At 35.4% G+C, this 25,495-nt stretch overlaps 1 protein-coding gene across 1 annotated transcript in view; it reads left to right on the forward strand.

The window, feature by feature from the left end:
• The window catches only part of LOC149191279 (uncharacterized), a 130,806-nt gene extending 119,396 nt beyond the window's left edge, over positions 1 to 11,410 (forward strand). The window contains exon 3 of the mRNA XM_089404151.1: positions 10,620 to 11,410. Coding sequence (XP_089260277.1) covers positions 10,620 to 11,058 — 439 coding nt within the window. The 3' untranslated portion in view covers positions 11,059 to 11,410. The remainder of the gene's footprint in view (positions 1 to 10,619) is intronic.
• Positions 11,411 to 25,495: the final 14,085 nt, after the last annotated feature.

The following is a 25,495-nucleotide window of genomic DNA, read 5'->3' on the forward strand; positions in this document are numbered from 1 at the left end:
TCTATTGAAGAAAGGCTTTTTCATCGGAAAGAAGATCATCCAAGAGGAAACTCTAATACATCTTCTTCAATCATCATCAAAGTGATCAAGTAGAAGAGTTCATCTTCACTTGTCAAGTAAGTACTTTTCATTCTTTAATCAATTTGGTAAGTAAAATGACTTCGTAGTTGCAAGGGGATCTATACGCTAGATGGGTCATCAAAGGTCCTTGCATGGAATAAGAAGGATTGTCATAATCCTCATAGATAAGAGAAGTCAGTGAACATATCAAGGTCTCCTTTGAATTCATGGGAGGGAACTCTTAAGGTCCTCTCCTCCCTATGTAGCAAGAAAGGAGACATAAAAGAGATATATGAAATGCTAGAAGATATACTCTCTAAAATATAGTGAAGAAGGTCATATCACTTAGACCTGATTGAAGGTACCAAAGAATGAAGGAATATCTTCATGAGATCTCAATTGGGAGATCTGGGAGAGATGATAAGAAGATAATCATCATTAACTAATAAGCAAGGTAACAAATAAGAAGGTTACCTCATTCGACAACTTGTGGTCTCTATGCTAAATAGAAAAAGACAAGTTGCAAGCAAAAAGTGTTGAAGGTTAAAGGGCTCCAAAGGAAAGGAAAGTTTGGTTCCCAAACAAGACAAAATAGTATAGCTAAGATTATGGAAAGATTATGAAAGCTCATATTGCCAGATAGATGGAGGAAGTTGAAGAAAAGGGCCAAGGAAAGACAGAGTAACAAATCTCTACTATGATTGAAATGATATCCCTCACAAAAGGGTCCTACCGTAAGCTTCTGTTATAGATATGACCATGATAATTAGAGGCATCGTGGCATCATGGAAGCATGAAAAACAAGAGCTCGTGACATCACCATGGGAATCATGAAGGAAAAAATCCATGGCAGTCAAACATGAAGGATATAGCTCTTGGGAACCTCATTAAGAAGTCATCCAGGACAAGGCTTATCATACATCAAGTAAAAAAGGAAACATTTTCCAGATGGGGATATGTAAGATCCTCAAGATTCTCTAAAGGAATCCTCATCGAAGGGTTCATTGAAGCAGAACTTTTGGATAACAGATTTATTTATATATAAATATTTTATTAAAAGATGAATTACAGATGATGAGTGTTTACACAAGGGGTTCCTGGCTTATATACCGCCATGGACACGCTTTGGAGAAAGGGCATGATCTTATGATCGTGCCCTTTCATCTAATTAAACTGAAAATTAAATAATAAACCTAAACTAACTAATTTTTACATAACATTGCCTTCCTCTCGAAAGAATTCTTTGTCCTCAAAGCATATGTAATGACGGATGTTGTTGACAAAACCCGTCGGGTAAGTCCTTCCACTTGATCAGATATTCCTTGATAGTACGATATCGAAGCTTTTTTTCTCTAGTAGACAAAATACCTTCTGGTTCTAAAATGACTCTTCCCTCATCATCTAAGGATGGAAGCGTTGTTTGCGCTGTTTGATTGTTACCTAGTGCCCTTTTAAGGCAAGAAACGTGGAAGACGTTGTGAACACCACTTGTCTCTGGAAGGCTTAAACCATACGCAACTTGGCTAATCTTTTTGTTGATCTCATAAGGTCCATAAAATTTTGGTGCCAATTTGTATTTTCCTTTTTGCTTTAAGTATAATTGTTTGTATGGTTGGAGCTTAACAAATACCCATTCTCCAACTTCAAACTCTCTTTCGGTTTTGTTACGGTTTGCTTGTTGCTTCATACAATTCCTAGCATTATTTAGATTTTCTTTTAATATTTGGACGATTTTTTGGGTTTCTTCTAGTTGATCTTTAACAACAGGTAGATTTGTCTGGACAATAGCTAGATCCTTCCATTTCGGGGGTTCATACCCATATAGAGCTTGAAATGGCGTCATTTTTGCTGATGTATGATAAGTGGAATTATACCACCACTCAGCAAGATGTGACCATTGAGCTCACTTATTTTGTTTTTCTGTAGCGTAGCAACGTAGGTAGGCCTCCAAACATTTATTGACAACCTCTGTTTGGCCATATGTTTGAGGGTGATAAGCGGAACTCATATTTAGGTAGGTTCTTATATGGTTGAACAATTCCTTCCAAAAATTACCTTTGAACTTGGCATCTATATCACTCACAACGAGTTTCGGAAAACCGTGTAACTTATATATATTTTTGCAAAATATTTCAGCGATTTCTTTTGCTGAGTATGACTTCTTTATTGCCATAAAGTGAGCATATTTGGTGAGTCTGTCGACTACTACGAAAATCTTGTCCTTGCCTTCAGATATTGGTAATTCTTTGATAAAGTCCATCAAGATTTCTTCCCATTTCTGATTTGGAATGTTTAAAGGGTGAAGTAATCCTGGAGTCGTAATATTTTCACTTTTATTCCTTTGACATGTGTCACATTCTGCTACGTACTTTTGAATATCACGATTCATTCCCTTCCAAAAGAAGGATTGACATGCATTGTAGTAAGTCTTAAAGAATCCTACGTGTCCAGTTGATGGTGAGTCATGTGATTCCTGGAGTATCTTAAACTTAAACTTGGAATTTGTATTTAGATAAATTCTTCCCTTGTACCATAGGATATCATTCTTCCACTCAAATTTTGAGTTGTTGGGAAGGTTATTGATTATTGCCATTATTTTTGGATCCTTGGCATACTCACTTCAAATTTCGTTAAGCCACTCGGGGACAGCAACCGAAATTGCAAGTAGTGTTGGTTCTTCATCTTTCCTGGATAAGGCATCTGCTACTACATTGTCTTTACCTCTTTTATGTAGTATTTCCAAGTCAAAAGTGGCAATTTTTTCAATCCATTTTTGTTGTTCTTTGGAAAGTGTTTTTTGTTGAAGGAGATGCTGGAGATTGTTGTGGTTTGTTCGAATAGAAAACTTACTTCCCAAAAGATATTGCCTCCACTTAGCTAGTGCGTGCATGATAGCGAGCATTTCTTTGTTGTATGTGGATTTGAGGTGTTCTCTTTTGTTGAGCTTTCTACTTTCAAAAGCTATTGGATGTCCTTGTTGCATTAATACTGCACCTATGCCAAATCCGGAAGCATCACACTCAATGATAAATGGTTTAGAAAAATTTGGGGCTGCTAATATGGGAGCATTAGACATAATTTCCTTTAATTTTTCAAAACACCTTCCTGCTTCCTCATCCCATAGAAACGAATTCTTCTTTAAAAGATTTGTTAGAGGTGCAGTTAAATGTGCATAGTTTTTAATAAATCTTCGGTAATACCCAGTGAAACCTAAGAACCCTCTTAGCTTGGATATATTAGCAGGTTTGGTCCATTCTTTTATAGCTTTGATTTTGTTAGGGTCCACCTTTACGCCTTCATGGGATATAATGTGTCCAAGGTATTCTACTTCTTTCTTTTCGAAGGTGCATTTGGATTTTTTTGCATAAAATTGGTGTTCTTTAAGTAGTGTAAGAACTTTGTCCAAATGTTGCAAGTGCTCTTTCCAAGTTTTACTGTAAATTAGAATATCGTCAAAAAATACTAACACAAACTTTCTAAGATGTGGACGAAATAATTCGTTCATAGTTGCTTGAAACGTTGCTGGTGCATTTGGTTAATCCAAATGGAATTACTTTAAATTCATAGTGACCTTCATGTGTTCGGAATGCCGTTTTTGGTATGTCCTCTAATCTGATTCTAATTTGATAGTAGCCCGATCTTAAGTCCAATTTTGAGAAATACTTTGTGCCATGTAACTCATCTAACATTTCGTCGATAAAGGGGATTGGGAACTTGTTTTTGATTGTTATTTTGTTTAATCCTCTATAATCAATACATAGCCTGAATGAACCATCTTTCTTCCTTACCAACACCACTGGAGCAGCGTAAGGACTTTTACTTTTCGAGATGATCCCACACTTTAAGAGATCTTGGATTAACCTTTCGATTTCTGTTTTTTGGTGATGTGGATATCGGTATGGCTTGATGTTGACAGGGTCTGATCCTGCCTTGACTTCTATTGTGTGCTCAATTTCCCTATTAGGCGGCATCTTCATAGGTAGGTCTTGAAATACTTTTTCATGCTTCTGAATTAGATCTTGTATCTTTGGTGACTCTTCACTGGTCATATTTGCAGATAACATTTCTGACTGATGACATTGTACTACATAAGCGGGTGCTCCCTTTCGAATCATCTTCATCATCTGTGATGATGATACAATTTGATTTTCCAGTGCTTGGAATCCGTGTAATTTGTACTTCTGACCTCCCCATTTGAATTTTATAAATTGTACTTGGTGGTGTAGCGTAAGTACCTAAAGTTCGTAACCACTGGATACCTAAGAGTACATCTACTCCTCCTAATGGTATTGTGAAAAATGGAGACTCTAAACTGAAGTCTTGAATCTGCAATTTAACCTTATGGCATTTCCCCACCTTTTCAATCTTCTTACCGTCAGCTACCATCACCTTCATGTTCGGTAAGGGAAATGAAAAAATATTGAGTCTCTTTGCCACGGTTGCATCTAAAAAATTGTGTGTGCTACCAGAGTCAATGGGAACCACCACGTTGTTCTTCTTTATGTGTCCTTTTAACTTTAAGGTCTGAGGTTGGGATATACCCGTCATGGCTGATAATGACACTTGCGGAATACTTTCGTCATCTCATTCTTGTGAGAATTCTGGGGTATCTTCTGTTTCTTCTATGTCAGAGTCTTCACTGTTTGAATCATTGGTTGCTTCACAATTATATAGGTTCTTTGGTTATTTTCCTTTAGCACACCTATGTTTGGGGTCCCACTTCTCATCACAGTGCCTGCATTTACCCTCTTTTATCCTTTGTGTTTCCACATTAGATTTTTCATCTTCACGATGATGTGGTGGAACATATCTTGTATTTTTTGCATCCGCATACTGAGGTGTTCTTCGTCTTGAATATGTTTTTCCGGATTTTGACCAAAATATTTGTTCGAATTTCTTTTTGGCTGTTTTTGCTTTTCGTCTTGCTACTTCAATTGATGAAATGTCATGCATCTCAAGTTCTACTTGTAAATGGGTTTTGAGTCCTAAGACGTATGATTGAATCAGACGAGATTTCGATAACCCAAGTACTCGTGTTACTAAGGTCTCCCATTCTTGAGTGTATTCGTTCACACTTCCTTTTTGTCGTAACTTGATGAGCTTTGAAAAGAACTCTTCTTCTCTTACACCTTGGAATCTTTTAAAGAAGGCATCTTTAAATTTTCTCCAGCGAATGACGTGTGTTGTTTTCTTCCACCACATATACCAGTTATATGCTTCTCCTTCCATTTTCATGGATGCATGCCTGAGCTTTTCGTCATTGTCATTGATGTTATATATCTCAAAGTATTCTTCTGCTTTATTTACCCATGCAACATTGTTTTTTTCGTTTCCATCGAATTTAGGCATCTCGACTTTTGCCCTTCGCTGGTATGTTGTTAATGGTTGAGCGAAAAAAAGGTGTTGATTGGTAAAATTATCCTAGAGTTGCTTGTTTGTAAAGGCTGTGTTACTCACTTCTTGGTGGGGTGTCGCTGATTTTTTTGGGGATTCAACCTTTTCATGAGAGTCTGTTGACTTTGTAGAATCTAATGAGATGTGTTCTTGATTCTCTTCACTTTCTTTTAGTAGTTGTTCGAGTGTACAATTCGACCTTTTACACAGAATTTTCAGCATTGTTAAGGCATCTCTGATGTTTACTTCTGTTTGGACATGTTGATTTTCCATCTTTATTTCTATTCAATTTTTTGTATCATGAAGATTTTTGATTTCGTCAGCTTGCTCCCCAAGCTTGATCTGGAATTCATTTAATCTTTTACTTACCTCGTCGTGGTTGTTATTTATCTTATGCTCTGAATCCAACAATTTTTTTTGAAAATCCGCCATTATCATTGTCGACATCGAGCAGGTTTGTGGGGGTGTGTATTTATCTGCCAGCATAATTTTTTTTTTGGTTTAATTAATTAATTAATTAAATTAACCTTATATATATATAAATTAACTTATATATATTTCACTTTATAAATATATATTTGACTTTATACATAAATAACGTTATATATATTGGAATATATACACTGGACGTTATATAAATGTTATATATTTTTCGTACGGAAGGTCACGTCTTTTGGTGGGTCACCTTTCCTCTGACCGTTCAAGAGTAAAACTCCAGCACCGCGGACAAACCTTTTGACCATACACCATGGACAGACCTTTTGACCAATGCCGTGGACATACCTTTTGACCAACTCCGTGGACAAACCTTTTGATTTTGTCCCAAACTTGGACACAGGTCTAGCCGCAGTTCCACCACACGCAACGCCCGCAGAGATTATTCCACTCAGCAGTTTTGCAGGAAGAAAACGATGCCGGTTTTGATTATTCCACGTAGAGATTATTCCACCCAGCAGTTCCATAGAAGAAAATGATGCAGTTTTACCGATGTTTCCTCCACAGTCTTCCCCTGATGGTCTGCGTTTCACCTAACGTATTTCTCCAGGCAGACTACTCATAGTCCACACATACTGCTCTTTTTGTTTGAAAGCCGTAGGGCCTGATGGCCAGTAGAACTTTTGGGTGTCACCAGTTCGTGTTGGCTCTGATACCAGATGAAGCAGAACTTCTGGATAACATATTTATTTATATATAAATATTTTATTAAAAGATGAATTACAGATGATGAGTGTTTACACATGGGGTTCCTGGCTTGTATACCGCCATGGACACCCTTTGGGGAAAGGGCATGATCTTATGATCGTGCCCTTTCGTCTAATTAAACTGAAAATTAAATAATAAACCTAAAGTAACTAATTTTTACATAACATTCACTAATCTAGAGAGGAAGCAAGTGTTCCATCAGGAAATCCAAATTTTGGAATTCATGAGATGATGGTATGATGACATGAGAAATGAAGCAGATCAAGGGACAGAAGATCTTTTCAATCAAGGAAGCTGCTAGAAGAAGCCTACATGACCTAAAGGTAAAATAAGGTATGTATGTTTTTATTTAATATTGTAATGTCATGTTGTATGGTTGCAGGAAGGCATAAAAGTCACACTAGATGAAATCAACATAATATGTCCTCATATGAAGTATGAGGTGGTTGACTACAATCAAGAAACTCCCATTAAAAGCTCCTAGGAATGGAATGTGTGAGGAAGGAAGAGATTGTGAGATATGCAACCATGATGAAGGCAACAATCAACATCCAAAAAACCTAGAAGATTTGACTAGGAAATCTCTTAGAAAGATATGAAGACTCTGATGGAAGTTTGAAAAAGATGAATACTCTTGATAATGGATATCTTTGGGAGATGTGTCAACATGTATGTAGGATGCTGATACCTACAGGCAGATGTCATGATGAGAGCCATCTCGTAAGGTACTATTTGATTTAATGTTATGTTTTGATTTCTTGAATAATATTTGGATGAGTTCATGCAGGGCTACTGGAACAAGAGTTGTAAGTACAAGTACAACTAGCATTCATGTGGTGGATGGAAATCCCTAAAAGAAACATGATGAGGAAGAAGTAGCCATATGGCAAAGGTTTCATATATGTATCAAGAAGGCCACCTTCCATGAAGAAAGGAATGACATGACGAACCAAGAAGGAAAGTGATGGATGGTTAATCCCCTACAAGGAAGAAGCTCGACTAAATTTCATGATATCAAGGAAAGAAATTGATCAAGCAGTTGAAGGACCCACGAGGAAGAAGCTGCTGATGAAAATGAGAGTCCCTAGTTAAGAGGGAGCTCTGACAAGTCCCTAATTGAGAGGGAGCTTGGACAAGTTCCTGTTCAGAGGGAACTTGTTGACATTCCTTTACAGTAATGGGCATATCTTCCCTAGTTGAGAGGGAGAGATAGACACAACATTCTTGTCTTCATTTGGGAAGAAAGAATGGAGGATTGGGTAATCATTTGGCATCCAATGCTCTTTGAGGATGTGTAGGGCATCCGAGATAAGAGTAGGCAAGAGGACCAATATTCTCTGAGGGCTAGGAAGCTAAGATAAGAATAGTGCTAGAAGGTCATACTCAGTGAATACCCAGGTGGGTATGTACCTTGAGAGACAATGATGAAGGTGTGCTCTGATCTGATGAGAGATCGAGCTGTCAGTCAAGGCCTTGTTGTGGAAACAATGTTGGTTTCTATGATGCTATACAAATGGGTTACCAATTCAATTCTTCTTATGAGAAATTCTTAGGTTTATTTTATAGATGGCTCCCATTGAGAGCCTTAGAATTTATTATTAAAGAGTCAAAGTCATGAAGAGCTCTTCTTGAGCAAATATAAAATGCATACGAGTCAACCTAGAGTCTAGATCAGCCCTCCAAGACAAGCACAATCCTCTTGAAGACATCAGCCAGCAAAACGATGAAGAGAACAGTCATGTCGGCCTCAAAATATATATAACTGTCAAGTCGGCTCATAAAAGGTGACACATCGGTTCAATGGACATGTCGGCTTATTATGGAGATGTAACAACTATATATACCCAGCTAGGGTCACCACAGAAGGACAGAATCTCGGACAAGCCTCTGCAACTTCGGATGAGGACAGAACTTCGACATACCTCTGAAATCTCGGTGACAATTACAATGATCTCCTCACATACTTCTCTGCAGTCTTGGCCTAGTTAAAGGGTCACTGTAATACAGTCTTGGTATAGTTGCAGCAGACCTTGGTGCAAGGAGAACATAGCTATAGCCTCGGAAAAGATCACAGTGCAGAAGAAGATATAGTGATAATCTCGGCATTCATGTTAGAGGAAGAATTTCGGTGTAGTATATGTCCTAGACACAGTCATGTCCTCGTTATCACTGTGATCATGATAACAGTCATGATCCTAATAAAGATGAAGACCTCGGTGCAGCAGTCACATGTATATACATACATATATCATTATGGAAAGCTCATCAACATGATGATGATCTCAGTGAGAAGTAATGAACTAATTAAAGATGGAGATATGGTGCAGAAGTCATGTTCTCATGAATATCTCGGTGAAGGTTCATGAATGATGACCTTTTTAAAGCAGCAGCGTTGATGATGATCTCAACAGTGACAAAGAAGAGGATTGGTGTCTTGGTCTTGGAGTGGCCTAGTAGGTCAAGGGTCATGGTCTTGGTATTCGTCAAATGGAATCCCTATAAGAAGAATTTTTTGCGGGTTTTCCTTTCCAAGAGGGAGAGGTTTTGGCCCTGGTAGAAAGCCAAACATCTTGTGTTCTTGTCTCTTTGTTTTGCTAGCTATTTGATGAACCAAAGAAGACATTCTCTAATAATAAGGAAAGATTGTACTAATAAGAAAACCTATCAAATAGTTATGATGCTAAGAAGAATCACATTAACTCTAATTGCCCTAGATTCAACAGTGTCAACTTTGATGTATCATTTTTTATTTGGCATCCACTACATCAGATATATATTCTACATCAGATATATATTAGTGCTTTCTCCATATTTATGTGCCAATGTGTTTTTCTGTGGTTGTTGTTGCTTTATATGTTCAAAATTTTGGAAAAAAATGCATATATGTATTTTTTAATGTTTGCCACGGTTTGTGGTTTTTTTTCCCTTTTTTTGCTGATATTTCCAAGAAGATGTTTTCTGGACCCTCGCTGTTTTTTGGCTGGTGCCAATGTTATCAACTCTCTTCTGAATAAAGGTGCTGAGCAACCTTTTTGAGACAACTACTCCATTCATATGGGAAGAACGTTTTAGAGCAGATATGGCCATGCATATCTTGGTAAAGAATCCTCACGTTTAGAAAAGCTGTAGATACTATCGAGCTCAGAACCTACTAGCTTTCTTTGCTTATCTTGGGAGGGGAAATTTGTGACTGCCATTTGGTTAAATCTTGTATCGTTCTTGATGTATGTTTATCTTGATTCACAATGAAATATACTATGCATTTTTCAGAAATAAAAGAGTTTAACACAATGCAACTATCTAAGCTCTCGTTGCAATTTTTTACAGTGATAAAAGTTAAAATTCTTATTGAAATTTATTAGTGATAAAGTTAAAAATCTCGTTGAAATTAATTATCTCCAGGAAGTTTGTCTACCTGTGGAAATGATGTCTAAATGGATGCCTCTACACGTACAGCGTAGTTGATATTGTTATGCCAATAACTGGCCTTTTCGAAAACTGCATTTTCTATTCTAATTTAACTTTTTCAGTGTCTGTATTCTTGGTATGCTCTTCTAGATTTCTATGGTCATTGTGTGTGTATTTTACAACTCCTATGCTGCTTCAATTATATGGCCTGTGGCATATGGCATATAGGATCAATGAATACCTTTATATAATCTAGCATGGTTGTATATGATATAGGATTAATCTTTTTTGCATGTTTACAATTGAAACAATGGTTGTCGTGGAGTAGTTATAGACTATGGTTTTAGTTCTATCTCCTTGCAGCAAGCATCTTATTTCAGGCAGTTCTCTTAATGTGTTCTTGAATGGCACGCTTTACAATGTTGGTTTCCGAGTGCAACTCCAGTCCATTGCATAATCTCACATTCATTGATTACCCACAAATGGGTATTTTTATCTTTGAATATGATCAGTAGCTATGGAATTTCTAACTTTGCTTTTCCTGTCACTCGCAGCAAAGCTATGTCTGTTGAGGAAATTTTACCTATTGAGGTTAAGCCTGGCTGGAAAAAAGGGACAAAGATTACATTCCCCGAGAAAGGAAACGAGCAGCCCAATGTTCTTCCAGCAGACCTCGTCTTTGTTATTGATGAGAAGCCCCATGATGTCTACAAGAGAGATGGCAATGATCTAATAGTAACACAGAAAATATCCCTCGCTGAAGCTCTCTCTGGATTCATTGTTAATTTAGTCACTCTCGATGGTAGGAATCTTAGCATTCCTATCACAGATGTTATAAGTCCAGGGTATGAAAAGGTTGTTCCAAAGGAAGGAATGCCTATAACAAAAGATCAAGGAAAAAGGGGAAACCTGCGGATCAAATTTGATATTAAATTTCCATCAAGATTAACTTCTGAGCAGAAAGCTGGTATTAAGAGACTCCTTGGGGGTTAAAGTTGGGCAGCCTTTTTTGGGAATTACTTGTTATCTTGCACAAGGATATCTGAAATCCAGGAATAGTGCATTGGGGCACTGTAATTAATAGTGCTTTGACAAGTATCTGCGAGATGATGGAGCTTTTGGTGTTCAATGCATCAGTAAGTATGATGATGCTGCACTAAACATGTAAATTGTCGAATATGGGAAAGAAATTAGTTTTAATTATATTTTTTGAAGTTTTGGATTTGGCATTGTGATCTGGCCTTGCTGTAGATTCATTAGGTTGATTTAAGTCATCCTCTCTTGAAAAAGAGCAAGTTGTATTACTGTCTTAAGATCAATAACGAATTATGTTTTAATCTTTTTCCTTGCTGGAGGCCTACTCACAACGTATTATGTGCGCAATGCAAATTTTAGCTGCTTTAATTTTATCAGATTCTCCCAGCACGCTTCTTCATACAAATATGGAATTATCAAATTATGGCAATATATGTACTTTATGATTAGAATAAATGCATGGTCAATTATGATCACTATATATGTACAGATATCAAACCTAGGATAAGATTAGAATGATTAGGATTAGAGGCACGCATTTTAGTTGTCATGGTATCATTGGCGTGCTAAATTGAGTTTCTGCACTGCATCTTGCTTGCTCCCTGATTATGTCACAGCAGTTAAATTAAGTAATTTACCGGGACCGAAATTTCGTAAGACAGGTCGATCAAATGGGGGTTATTCTTCCATGGGAATTGCATCAAATGTAAATGTGGGACCAAAACACATTCTTTGATGCGTCTACCTGTGTGCTTTGTGTAACATCCCAGCCTTTGTGATTTTTGGTTATTATATATCGTTGTATCTGGATATTGAATGTTCTCAATTGATGTAGAATGTTCTTAATCGCTTTTTGGCCTTCAACACTGCACATGTTATCCACTAGGTTTTGTACGTGCAATCAATTTATTTATTTATTTATTATTATTATTATTATTTGTTAGGGTGGTGTTTGAGAGGTGCAGTATGCTTTTTTGTTTGTTTGTGTTTTTGTTTTTTGTTTTAACGTGGTGGTGCGTGAGAGGTGCAATGGTCCTCTAAAGAAAACTGATGTTTGACTATAAATCTCAGTGAAAAATTCTACACTTAAGTGGGGGCTTCTTAAGAATAAAAAATATATATATTTTGTATTTTTAATTCTCTTTAGTTTAATACATCCGGTTGAAAGGGATATAAAATATATATTTTGTATTTTTAATTCTCTCTAGTTTAATACATCAGGTTGAAAGGGATTTTAGTTTAATACATCACGTTGAAAGGGACTTTATTTTCAATGGCATTTTAGTTTAATACATCAGGTTGAAAGGGGACTTTATTTTCAATGGGATTTTAGTTTAATACATCAGGTTGAAAGGGACTTTATTTTCAATGGACTATTGTTCTTTTGGGGAGGTTAAGATAATTTTTCAAATTTTGAGTATCGTTTAATTGGATGTTATTACGTTTTCATAAAATGTGTATAATTGGGTGAGCTTAATATATATATATGTGTGTGTGTGTGGTGTCTCATTTTGTTATATTTTGGGTTGGTTTGAATCATGAGATTTGAATTTTTAATTTTATTGTTTACATAATATTCATATCATGAGAATCACTCATGGGCATGGGGTGTATCAATTTGAATAAAATGATATTGTTTGTGGGAAAACAAGTAGATGGATATTAAAGTGTCATTTTTAGTGACTTGTGGAAGGCTAAATAGTATTTTTGACAAAGTATGTGTGAATGATGGTTAATTATTGATGAAGTGTTTATTATAATTTTAATATATTTCAATTTTTCTTTAAGAAATTAAATTATTATTTAATTTCAATATTTGGTTTCCTTATTTAGATGGCACTAATGACCTCCTCTTGTTCTCCACCTTGAGGGGGTGAACAATGTCACCTCTTAAATTCATGACGTGTACATCTGTGCTTACTTTCATTTTGTGCTTACCTTCTGTTCACCTTTTTAACTGTTAAAGGGAGCAGGCACCCAACATTGGGGGGTGTTTAAAAGATCTCAAAAGTCCCCACAACAATTTGAAGATGGTGGCATTCCTCTTGTTGAGTGTTCATAATTTCTTAAGAACTTTCAACAAGTGCAATGTGTGAGTAGCATATCTTAATGGAATTTCAAAATCATAAAAAAGTCTTGAAATTGTGAATTTTCTTTGAAAGTAGTGTTTATTTGAAGAATTAGGTAGTCTCAAAAAACAAAAGAAAGTAAAGATAACTTCAATGTTTTTAAGCTAATGGAATTTGCTCATAACACAAACATGCCTGAAGTGTAGAATCAACCACAACTTTGTAAGATGAATGAAATAAATAAAATGTGATAGGGCAAACCAAAATAACTTTAAAAGACTTCCATTCAAGATCAAAGGTGCAAAGATCCATCTGCTCAAGTTCCATGGATTTCTAATCATATATAACTCCTAAAAACAAGATAGCTATTTCGGTGCTTATGTGTGGGGCAACTTTTAAATGAATAGAAATTTTAAAATATTAGTGTAGAATTTGTTTGAAATAAAGTGAGATGATATTCTCTGTAGAAAACACTCAATGAATGATACATAAATGGGAATTGAAATGTATGCACCCTTTAGGGCAAGGACATGGTTTTCATGTTGTTGGAATATATAAGTCAGGCTTGGAAGAAGACAAGGATCAAAATTGGTTAGTCCAAGGCTTTTTAATGCTACAACATGCAAAAATGAATTTAATGGAAAATATAGCAAGGAAGCAAAGGTCGCAAAGGTTGTGAAGGCTGACTTACACATTTTGAAGTACTAGAATTTGATGCAATTTCATAAAGGAACTTTGATTTCAATAATACATTGATGTTACTTTAGCCCTCAAGGGGCAACTCGATGATCGTGAAAATAAAGTGTTATATGTGAGGAGGTTTGTGGATCAAATCCCTCAATTCACCTGTGCCCACGGAAGGGGCATATGTAGTGACCTAGAGGTTATAGTGGTAGCGATTGGGATTGACCATGTGTCATGTGAAGACAATGATCAAAATTGGTTAGTCCAAGGCTTTTTAATGCTACATGCAAAAATGAATTTAATGGAAAATATAGGAAGGAAGCAAAGGTCGAAAAGGTTGTGAATGCCGACTTACACATTTTGAAGGACTAGAATTTGATGCCATTTCATCAAGGAACTTTGATTTCAATAATACATTGATGTTACTTTAGCCCTCGAGGGGCAACTCAACTGGCGATGACCGTGAAAATGAAGTGTTATATGTGAGGAGGTTTGTGGTTCAAATCCCTCGATTCACTTGTGCCCATGGAAGGGGCATATGTAGGGACCTGCAGGTTATAATGGTAGCAATTGGGATTGACCATGTGTCACGTGACTTCAAGACCAACCAGTTGTCGATTCCTCTAGATACAAATAAATGAAAAGAAAAAAAACAACATTGATATTAACATGTGTTCTTTTTCAACCTTAATTGTCATTTTCACTTATTTTTTTATAAGGGTTTGCAATCTTATCCAACGCTTTATTAACCCATACTTCATTGAAATCTTGTATGGGTCCCATCGTGACCTCCTTTTGCTATAAGGCACATATGTCATCTTCGGTCTCACTTAATTCTACATTGCTCCTACACCACTGAGTCAATACCTTGGATTTTTTGACCACAAGGTTGTTTAGCCATTGCCTAATCTCTATCCTCAAAGTGGTGAGCTTGTTGAGTCGTTCACCAATCATGGTATGAGATGTGCTAGACTTCAACTCATATTCTTCTTTTGTGAGGATCTTTTATTAGGAAACACTTGAAAGTCTATTAACACTTGAAAAATCCTTTACTCCTATAAGTGAAAACATTAAAAGTAGATCAATTGTTACAAAACTTCCAATCTAACATCCCAACTTGCTTTCATATGTCCGAGTCTTGCATTTTCGAGGAGATTCTTCTTGTGGCTTTTGTGTTCATTAATTTTGGTTAAGTCTTTGTTGAAGGTGTCTAACATAACTATAGTAGAATGCTTGATCATCATGTAGGTGTTGTTTTAGTGTATCTTACAAAGAAGTAATCTTAGTGACGAGGATATAAGATTTACTTACTAGCTCTAAAAAATCCATTAACAAATTAATCCTCTCTTTAACATTGGCAGTGACTGCCTCTCTTACTCTACAATAATCCTCAAGCCTTCTTTAATTTGGAAATTTCCTTTGCATTTTATTCTCACCATTCTTCTACGATTGTCATGGTCAACAATTGCGTGAACAATGGTTTCGGTATTAATGTGGATTCCAAGTTAGCAATCATCCTCTTTAACTTGGTGTTTTCATCCAATGTGGTCTTGAATAGAATGCATATTCCATTGATAACATTGTATAGATGAAGAGCTCATTGTATTCCCAATCCCTTAATGTCCAATGAGGTACAATTGTTCATTAAATGCTTCTTCCTTTTTACCTTTTCAAATTTGCAATTTCTTAGCTTGTGGATAAAGTTTAGCATGGTGCAATGTGATTAGAGTTATATTCAAACATTGGAAGCTTTGATGGAAGGCTTCTTGGTTTCACCAATATATTGCTTCCCAATTACACAATGACCAACGTTGGTATTGTATTAATTTGGTGTTCAACCTCAATATCATCAAAGACTTTGATTATTTTTGTTTGAGCTGTAGTGTCATTTTTAGGTGACCTCTTTCTCTAAAGGATGACATGCTCTCTCTATTTTTCCTTAGGGTGGGTTATGGTCATCTCCATTGTCCTTAACACCACCAATTCCTTTGGAATCCTCTTTTAGAGAAGTAACAATGTAGGTTTCTCAAAGAGGCTTAACATCACTGGGGACAATTGGATTGGTTTGCCTCTAGGACAAGTAGCGGTACTGATCAAGGTGAGTATTTACCTTCAATATCTCCACCACTCTTGACTATTTTTCTGAAAAAAAGGAAAACATTGTCCATACTTTTGTTTCATGCTGAAAGCTTTAAAAATTCATTTTGTTCGTAACTCTTAATAGCCTCAACCTCTTTTAAATTGAAGGTTTGTGAATCCTAAGATAACTCTATCACATCAAATATGCTTCTCTATTATGCATTTAGATCAAAATAACACAAAAACATAATAAAAGATAGTTCAATGACTAGATAATAAGCCACTTCGAAGGGAAACTCCCTTTACATCACATAAATGAACAATTTTTGGATGATTCAAATGACATACCTCCTTGGTATATATAGGAGTCTAAAGGGTCAAAATATAATTAGGGCTTACATAACCATAATAATGTGAGAGCACAACAATAACGGTAGTGGACTTCTATGGGGTACAACAATAACAATACGAGGACTACACTAGTATTATTGGGACCTAACATGCTCCTCTACTCCAAAAAAGTTGTCCTCAATGCTTGAGTAGTTCTAGATGTTTCAGTACAAAATACTCATCCTCCCATGTGTAAATTTCAGAAGATAAGTTTTTCCACTTGATGAGATACTCTGAATTTGATTGACTTTGTAGCTATCAGATTCTTGTTTATGTTATTGCTTCAGACACTAATATGATTTTTCCTTCCTCGTCGAGTTTTGGCAATATAGTTTGAATTGAGAGCTTGTCACCTATAACCTTCTTTAAACATGAAACATGGAAAAGTGGGTGTACTCGTGAAGATGCAGGAAACTCCAATTTGTATGCCATATTGCCAATCTTTTGCAACACCTTGTACGAGCCATAATACTTGGGTGATAATTTATTACCCTTCTTAGCTTGCTTGAGGGATATTTGTTTATATGACTGTAGCTGTAAAAATACCCATTCGCCCACATCAAAACTTATTTCATTGTGATGCTGATCTTTTTCTTGTTTCATTTGATTTTGCACCTAAGTCAGGTTATCCTTTAAGAGCTGGAGAAATTTTTGTTGATGCTTGATGTGATCTTCCATCGCTTGAATCTTAGAATTGTTTCTTAAAGATGGTGTGATGGATGGTGGATGATATCCATAAAGTGCCATAAATGGAGTCATTTTTGTAGTGGTATGGAAGGAAGTGCTATACCACCATTTTTCCAGAGGTAACCACTTGACCCATTATGTTTGTTTATTAGATACACATTGCAAAGATATCCTTCCAAGCATTTTTTCACTATGTCATTTTCCCAATTAGATTGAGGATGATAAGATGAGTTATGAGCTAATTGAGTACGAAGATAAGAAAATATTTTTGTCCAAAAATTTCTAGTGAAAATGGGATCTCTGTCACTTACAATAATTATTGGGTTTCCGTGTAGCTTTTGAATTGTTTCCACAAATGCAGTGACCACTGTATTGGCTTTGAAAGGATGAGATAGTGCACAAAAGTGTGCGTACTTGGTAAGTCCATCAACTACCACCATAATAACACTCTTTCCTTCAGACTTGGGTAAACATGTGATAAAATCCATTGAGACTTCCTCTCAACATTGACTTGGAATAGATAATGGTTGTAAAAGACTCGGGGTCTTAATCATTTCAACTTTATTTTGTTGGCAAACCAAATATTTTTCCACAAACTTTTGAATATCAAATTTAAGGCCATCCCAAAAAAAATATTTCTTAACCCCGTGGTATATTTTTAAAAATCCCGAGTGCCCTCCTATAGTAGAGGTGCAATTCCAAAACTTTTTGTTTGAGTTGGGAGTTCTTACATAGATATGAGCAATCTTTGTACCACAATGAATCATTTTTATAGATAAATGTATTAGATGCACTGGGATCTTGCTGCAACTTTTGAATGATTGTCCACACCCCTTCGTCATTCTTCCATTCATACCTGCTTTAGTTATCCAATCAGGTTGGATATTAGAAATGGCACAAAGCAATGCCTCCAGATCCTCATCCATTCTTGAGAGTGCATATGCAACAACATTTTGCTTCCCTTTTTTGTAGTTGATTTCAAAGTCATAACCTAACATCTTTGTGACCCATTTTTGCTGCTCTTCTGAAGGTAATATTTGTCCTAGGAAGTATTTAAGAGTATCATGATATGTTTTTACCTTGAAGTGTCTTCCCGTTAGGTAAAGGCACCATTGCTTTAAGGCAAGTAGTATTGCCAACATTTCCTTCTCATAATTAGGTTTGTGTAAATATGTTCCCTTGATTGGACGAATTTCAAAAGCAATGGGTCTTCCTTCTTCACTAGTACAAATGGGGCCAAAATGCGATGACTATTAGTCAGATATGTGATTTTTTTGCGTCAACCATCCGACACATCGGTGCTCATCCAACCATTGCTGGAAATCTGTAGAATAGTCTACAATTTAGTAACCGTCGGATATTAGACGTCCAAAATGTCGATTAGCTGACACATAAAAAGGCATTAAAAATTGACATATAAAAGTCGGTTTTGCGACGCTAAAAATGGTCAGATATCCAACGGGTTGTATGTCGAATATTCGACAAGTATCGCACTAGTGCGCAGTTGGATATTTGACACATGTCATTTTTTTGACGGGAAAAACTGACGTTTAAGCGTTGGGTAATCGACGGTATGGGTAAATTTTCCGAAAAGAGTGTTATCGCTCTGGTGCTCACATGTCATTGGTAAGGCGTCAGATATGCGATGGACGAGAGTTATGTCCGATGGGAAAAACCGACCTTTAGGTGTCAGGTAATCAACGATATAGGTAAATCGTGCAACTTGAGTGTTATCGCTCTGACGCTCGCATGCTCTTGGTAAATAATCAAATATGCGATGAATGAGAGTTGTCTGACGGGAGTGTTAAACTACCGATGCTTATCCGTCGATTCAAATATCAATTATCCGTCATAACCCGACCGATAGATGTAGAGTATTCGACGACCTGCCTTTGCTGTGGCATGTTCGAGAGAGGTCCGCGTTTAGAAAAATAAAAGTAATATAGTCTTTGCATCGATTATTTATATAGAAGAAACTATATGTTACTCGTAGTTTGTGGAGCCCCTATAAGATATAGCCATCATGGATTTTTAACGTGATATCCATTGTTATTTTATTTTTGGATCAAAAATTCAAACCTATGTCGAGGTTCAGGGGAACACCTCTTGTAAAGCAACTATGAGAGAGGAGTACAACTACTTAATGGAGATCAACCAAAGAGAATTGGCACCTCTTTCTACAGATAGGTCTGCCATGACTAATATGGGATTTTGTCATTTTTTCTTTGTTTGGAGATAATCCAAGATGATTATAGGGTCTTCCTTGGATATTATTAGTTACGTAGATTCATGTTAGGATAGTGATAAAACATATTACAAATCCACATTAAGATATGTTCTCTACCTTGGTTTCAATCCCATGTGTTGGTCAAGCAAGAAGCATACAACCACTGCTCTTTCATTAGTAGAGGAATACTACAGGGTTGTAATGAACATTTTTATTCAAGCCATTGCTTTTAAGACATTTTGGTAGATATTAGTGTACAAATTCAACTTCCTATAGTGATATGACGCGTTAACCAAAATACACTCAAGTTTTTTAGAGATTGAGTTTAGAGACAATATACTAGGCTAATTAAGGTTCACATGCACTAAATCAGAGAGAAGCTGACTAAATGAGTAATTGATATGAAGTATTCCCATTATTTTGAGTATTATACATCCATATTCACCAATATTTTCATGCAACAAAGATTCACATATTTGTGGGGGCTCTTAGGAGTGAAGGACACATGTTCTTAGTATTTGAACATTTCGATAGAAGCACTCTTATTTTGAGTGGGGGGGTTATTCCCACTAGATTTTTCCTCCTTACCTAACACTATATTTTATTTATGTTGTATGTTAGTATCTAATATGGTTGAAGATTTCTAAGACTCATTAAAAAGGATACTCCTCAATTGTGCTTAAGGGGTGGTCGTTGGAATCATTTCGACTACCATCAAGCTCATCAAATTCGGTTTGTAATTGAAAATATTTCGGTCTTCTAGTACAGGGTATATCTACAAGTGAGAAGAAGCTTAAGAAGGTTATGTTGGTTGCAGTTTGGTTCTCCTTAAGGACTCGTTGATACAATGACTTGGATTTCTTATATATTTGTTTGTGTTGATACTCTGACCGAGAATTGCAAAGAGCTTACCTCTCCCTTTTGTGATCACTTTTGAAGTTGACTGAGTACAATTTCTGGGTATCTAGTTGGTTATTACATTGGTGACTTCAACCCTCCTTAACAATGAATTTAGGAATTCAATTTGGCCCTCTTATTCATATTGTTCTTGGCGGAAAAAGTGACATCTCGACCAAAAAATATGAAGTCAGCTTGGAGAGGCCTAGTCAAGCCCTTGGAAGACTATATAAAGAGGAAGACTTCGAACTCCTAGAAGAGCCTGCCATCAAGAATGAAATATCACAATATATATATACTGCAGGATCATTGTGACATGGTCAAAAACCTTAGGAAGTGAACCTTAGAAATAGAGCTACAAAGTGCGAGCCTCAAATCATAAGTGCGAACCATACTATTCATGAGCTACAAACATGAGAGAAAGAGCCATAAATAACTGCGAACCATACTATAAATTTGAACTATGACTAATCACACATAAACACTATGCCAATAATGGAAATTAGAGAATAAACACTTCAATAAAATTCTGAGTTGATCAAGAGGTCCCTAGGAGCTTGTATTTTATGATTGAGTCAACAAGGATCAAACAAAGCCAAAAATGACTTCACATAGATATGTTGATTCATTCAAGTGAAATGGATACAAGTATTGGATATCGAATGCTCATAAATGTTTGAATACTATGTGAAATGCAACACATAATGGTTTCAAGAATGCAACACATAAACTAAGCTTATATGTAATTATTAGGGTATTTTACCATTAGCATGTGAATCTTTCAATAAATGGAGGGATTATATACTTTTCCTCTCTCTTTCCTATCAACTTCAAGGGACTAACTAATGACTTGGTTCTAGTAAACTCTAATAAGCTCTATGTCTATAGCTATCCATGACTTTTCCCCTGCATTGCCCCTAGGAGCATGTGCTTATTCCAGATACCTATTTTGAGATCATTTCTTCGCATTTCATTTATGGTACCCCAAGGGTGGTTTCGGTAAATCCAATAAGCATTCATTTATGAAAAGTAATTCCACATGATAACATTCTAAGACATATGTGGTTGTCATCTAAATCACTATATTGCTTTACAACTTTCCAAGTTTTTGTTTCAATTTTAAGTTCATTGTAAATTTATTCTATAACATTGATTACAAGCTTAATAAAGAAATATTTTGGAACCTCTCCATAAGTAAGGGATGTGATAAAGCATATTTAAAGGGATGTTGTGCTTGAATTATAGCTCGTTCCACAGATTTTCAAGGAGTTGATACTTGTGTAACAAACATAATTTTCATCTCATTCAACTTTTATAACCGACTCTCGAAAATGGATCGTTTTATAGGGAAATCTTATGTTAAAAAGAAATGTTCCTTTGACATCATAGCCATTAAAGAAAATACAACACTGATTGAGCAAGAGGTAGACCTCTGAAATTTAATTTCCTAAATGTTTGCCTTCAAATAATTTTTTTGGGCATTGTGAAGCCAAATTTTTGTTGAGTCAAATTCAAAGTCATTTTTGTAAGGGACCCTTTTTTGGCTCCTCAAGGTCAAGAAAGGAATTTTTATTTTTATTTTTTATTTTTTTATGTCTAAATATCTCCTCCACCAAAATCAATTCCTTCTCCAAAAAGGATTACCATTCATCCTTCAAAGATGGCCTCCAAACATAAGATAATCAAGTCGACCTTCATTACAAGCCTACATGTCAGGTTCAAGTCAAATTGTTTATGTCAGCTCAAATGCACCGTGACTAATAAGTATAAATAGCCTACTATTTCACCATTTTAAGGAGAGAAGTAAAGCATTCGTTCAAGAAGTAAGAGAAACCATTACAGGACCAAGAAATGGAGAGGAAGTCGAGAATCTTAGAAGACTATTATAGAGAGGAAATCAAAAATATGAATTGCAGAAACAATTACAGGGAGGCAAAAGTTCCTTGTTGCAGAGATGATTATAGAAAGGGATGAGACTATTGAAGAAGCAAGGTCGATATTTTTGAAGGAGGAGGGCCGATATTTCTGAAGGAGGGCTGAGACTATTGTAGGAGGGTCGAAACTTTGAAGTTGAAACAGGAGGAGCCAAGAACCATGATTGCAGAGACAATTGCAAGATGAACTGGTCTGGTGGTTGGAGTAAGTCTATTTCTTTAGTTAAAGGGTCAAGTGTGTCTCAACTTGATTTAATCTACTAGAGAAAGAGTTGATTGAGTTTTCTCCTTCATAGGGGTTTTTCCCTAGTTGTGCTCTTACATATTGTGTTCTTGTCTTAGGAACACTAACATAATCAACATATAATTTCACAAGTAAATTTAAAGATAAGAGAAGTCAAATTGAAGAATCTAACTCACATAATTCCCTAGATTTGTCAACAAAGGAGAGGTATTGGACCTCACTTGAGTCACATAAGTAATTTGGTCTCTTCAAGAAGTCTGAATTAAATTCAGAGTGAGAAAGAGGTGAAGGATAATGAGGAAAGTAAGAAGGTCTATTTGTTTGTCTTGTCCATCAATTCTTTGTTTGGAAAGCTTGCACGTATGGGAGGAAAGCTATCTATGTTCATATTTCAAGCTAGAGAAGAGCAACAAACCGAGTTATAGAAAGAAGCATTGTTGTTTGGGTAGCTAGCGTATCACTTGGTGAGTTGTCTTGATCAAAGGTCTTGGAATTCTTCTTTGAATATCTATAAGAAGATAAATTTTTGGGTTTTTCCCTGTGGAGGATTTTTTTCCCAGTCTGGAGCCTATTTCTGGTGTTCTTGTTTGCATTGTGATCTTCTTTATTGGCATTGTCTTGATGATGAACACAAAATAATAATGTTGATGATGAACTAACTTTATATCATAAGAAGTGTAAATATAACAAGAGAAAACATTATAAAAGAAACCCTAATTATGTTTGCCCTATTTTTTCTCAACATCTATGGTCTTGGAAGATTTGCAACGTAGAAATAAAAAATTGCTTGAAATCAAATGCCACACAAAACTACATCAAGCACCTAGTAGCCAAGCTCTTGGTGGGAAAAATTTGAGCAGTACTTAGATGAATTTTTTTCGTGTATATGACTCCAAATGTAGTTAACCTTTCAAATGTAGATATGTGAACGAAAGTACATGCAAAACAAGGGAAGGAGGAGAATTTAGATGCGATAAATAATTAGTAAAATAGAAGAAAAATCATACCAATGCCTTATGCCCAATTGATAGAGTAAGAGTTTCTCCTAATTCCCTGCATGAAAAATGACAGTTTATGGTCTTTCACTCAAATAAAAACACAAATGTCAAAGAAAGAAAAATACTACATGATTTTTTTCATGGAAAAGTTCGTTATTTCTTATAAAAATTTATGTAACTCCCAATCGACCAAAACATACAACAAAAATATCAAATAAATTTTGTTGGCTCACCTAAACCCTTACCATTTTGAGCTATTTTCTTCAGATAGTTATTTCTCTTCAACATCCGAATTGAAACTAGTTTTCCTACACATATTCATGAGACCAATGAGGCAAACTTAGATTAAATCTGACCAAATATTAAATTTAATTGCATGAATAAATAATAATTAAAAATACTTGTGTGCATGAATACCTGAATGAGCTCCTCTTGGCTTTGAGAATAAATTGTGGGAGTAGTTTATTCTTGGTCGAGAAAACCTCCCTCCACTTGATGAAGCAATAACGAAGTCAACATTGACTTTGTTGTTTCTATGTTGGATTAAGGGTGTTTTTCCCCAAGGTTATCGAAATTCTAATTTATTCTCTACTGAACAGGGACAACCACGTGAAGGTGGAAGCTCTCATGGCCCCTTCCCCCCCTCAAATCTCTTTCAATTCCCTAGTACTCAATCTATCTACCATATAGGAAATAGTTGAAAGCAAGACATTAACATACATAAAAAAATAAATAGAAAACATTCATTCATTTGTAAATCCACAAAACATTTCATCTCAATAAATTTTATCATAAAAAATATGTTTACATAATATGAAACAATGTCATGCAAATAAAGAGACATATAAAAATTATTCATTAACATATAACAATCGTTCATTAATCATAGACACAAAATACTTCATCTAAATTTTTTTTATCATCAAAAATATGTTTCATAATATGGTACGTGATATTTATAATGATATAATTATTACAATCACTTTTTTTTTTCCTTTTTTCTTTCTTTCTTTTCATGGCCTGGTTGTGTACTCATGACGTTTTGACGCTGCTGCAAGAGGGGTGGATCATCAATTGTAAAAAAAAAAAAATGTTAAATTGATAATTTATTATTATTATTCATTAATAAAGATAGAATTATATTTTTCTTTGCCTCGTGCACTAGTGGACAATGTAATTTAAAAAAGGAAACAATTACCACAATATCAAAACATTAAAGTTTAATTTTGTAGATACTTCTCATCAGAGCGTCGATACTGATCAAGACAACCAATATTGCCTGCCATCTTCACTAGTAGTGTGTATGACATCTATGCAAGAGTATGTTTGGAATTCATAGATGCCCCAAACTCTATTGGTGAAGACATGAGGCTATATTGGTTGTCTTGATCAATATTGATGCTTTGTTTGAGAAGTGTCTGTAGAATTGTAATTTTCCATTTTGATATTGTGGTAATTGTTTCATTTTTTTAAAGTTTTGAAGATAAATTCTAGGTTTTGTTAATGTCTGTCATTTTGTTTTTAAACATGAATCAATAATGGATTGTAGAGATGATACAATGGATGAACGTTGTATTTTCCAAGAAGAGGACAACAAAGTAAATATGTAGATTCTAATATGAACAATATGAAACAAATTCTTTCTAATATGGATATTATAATATATACAATATGAATACATGAATGAGTTCCTCTTGGTTTCGAGAATAAATTGTCGGAGTAGTTTAATTTTGTTCGAGCAAACCTCCCTCCACTCGACGAAGCAATAGCGAAGTCAAAATTGACTTTGTTGTTGCTCTGTTGGATTGAGGGTGTTTTTCTCCAAGATTATCGAAATCCTAATTTATTCTCTACTGAACAAGGCCAACCATGTGAAGGTGGAAGCTCCTCCCCCCACCTCACATCTATTTCAATTCCCCAGTACCCAATATATCTACTATATAGGAAATAGTTGAAAACACGACATTAACATATATTAAAAAACAAATAGAAAACATTCATTCTCAAGTGCACAAAATATTGCATCTCAATAAATTTTATCATAAAAAATATGTTTACATAATATGAAACAATGTCATGTATATAAAGAGACATATAGCAATTATTCATTAAAATATAAGATTCATTAATTCATTCATTAATCATAGACACAAAATACTTAGGGGTTTGAATAAAATATTTTGGGA

Source organism: Pinus tabuliformis, chromosome 2_2, assembly GCF_031772625.1.
Source record: "Pinus tabuliformis cultivar Carrire ecotype Pingquan chromosome 2_2, CPIR1, whole genome shotgun sequence".
NCBI classification, from domain to species: domain Eukaryota; kingdom Viridiplantae; phylum Streptophyta; class Pinopsida; order Pinales; family Pinaceae; genus Pinus; species Pinus tabuliformis.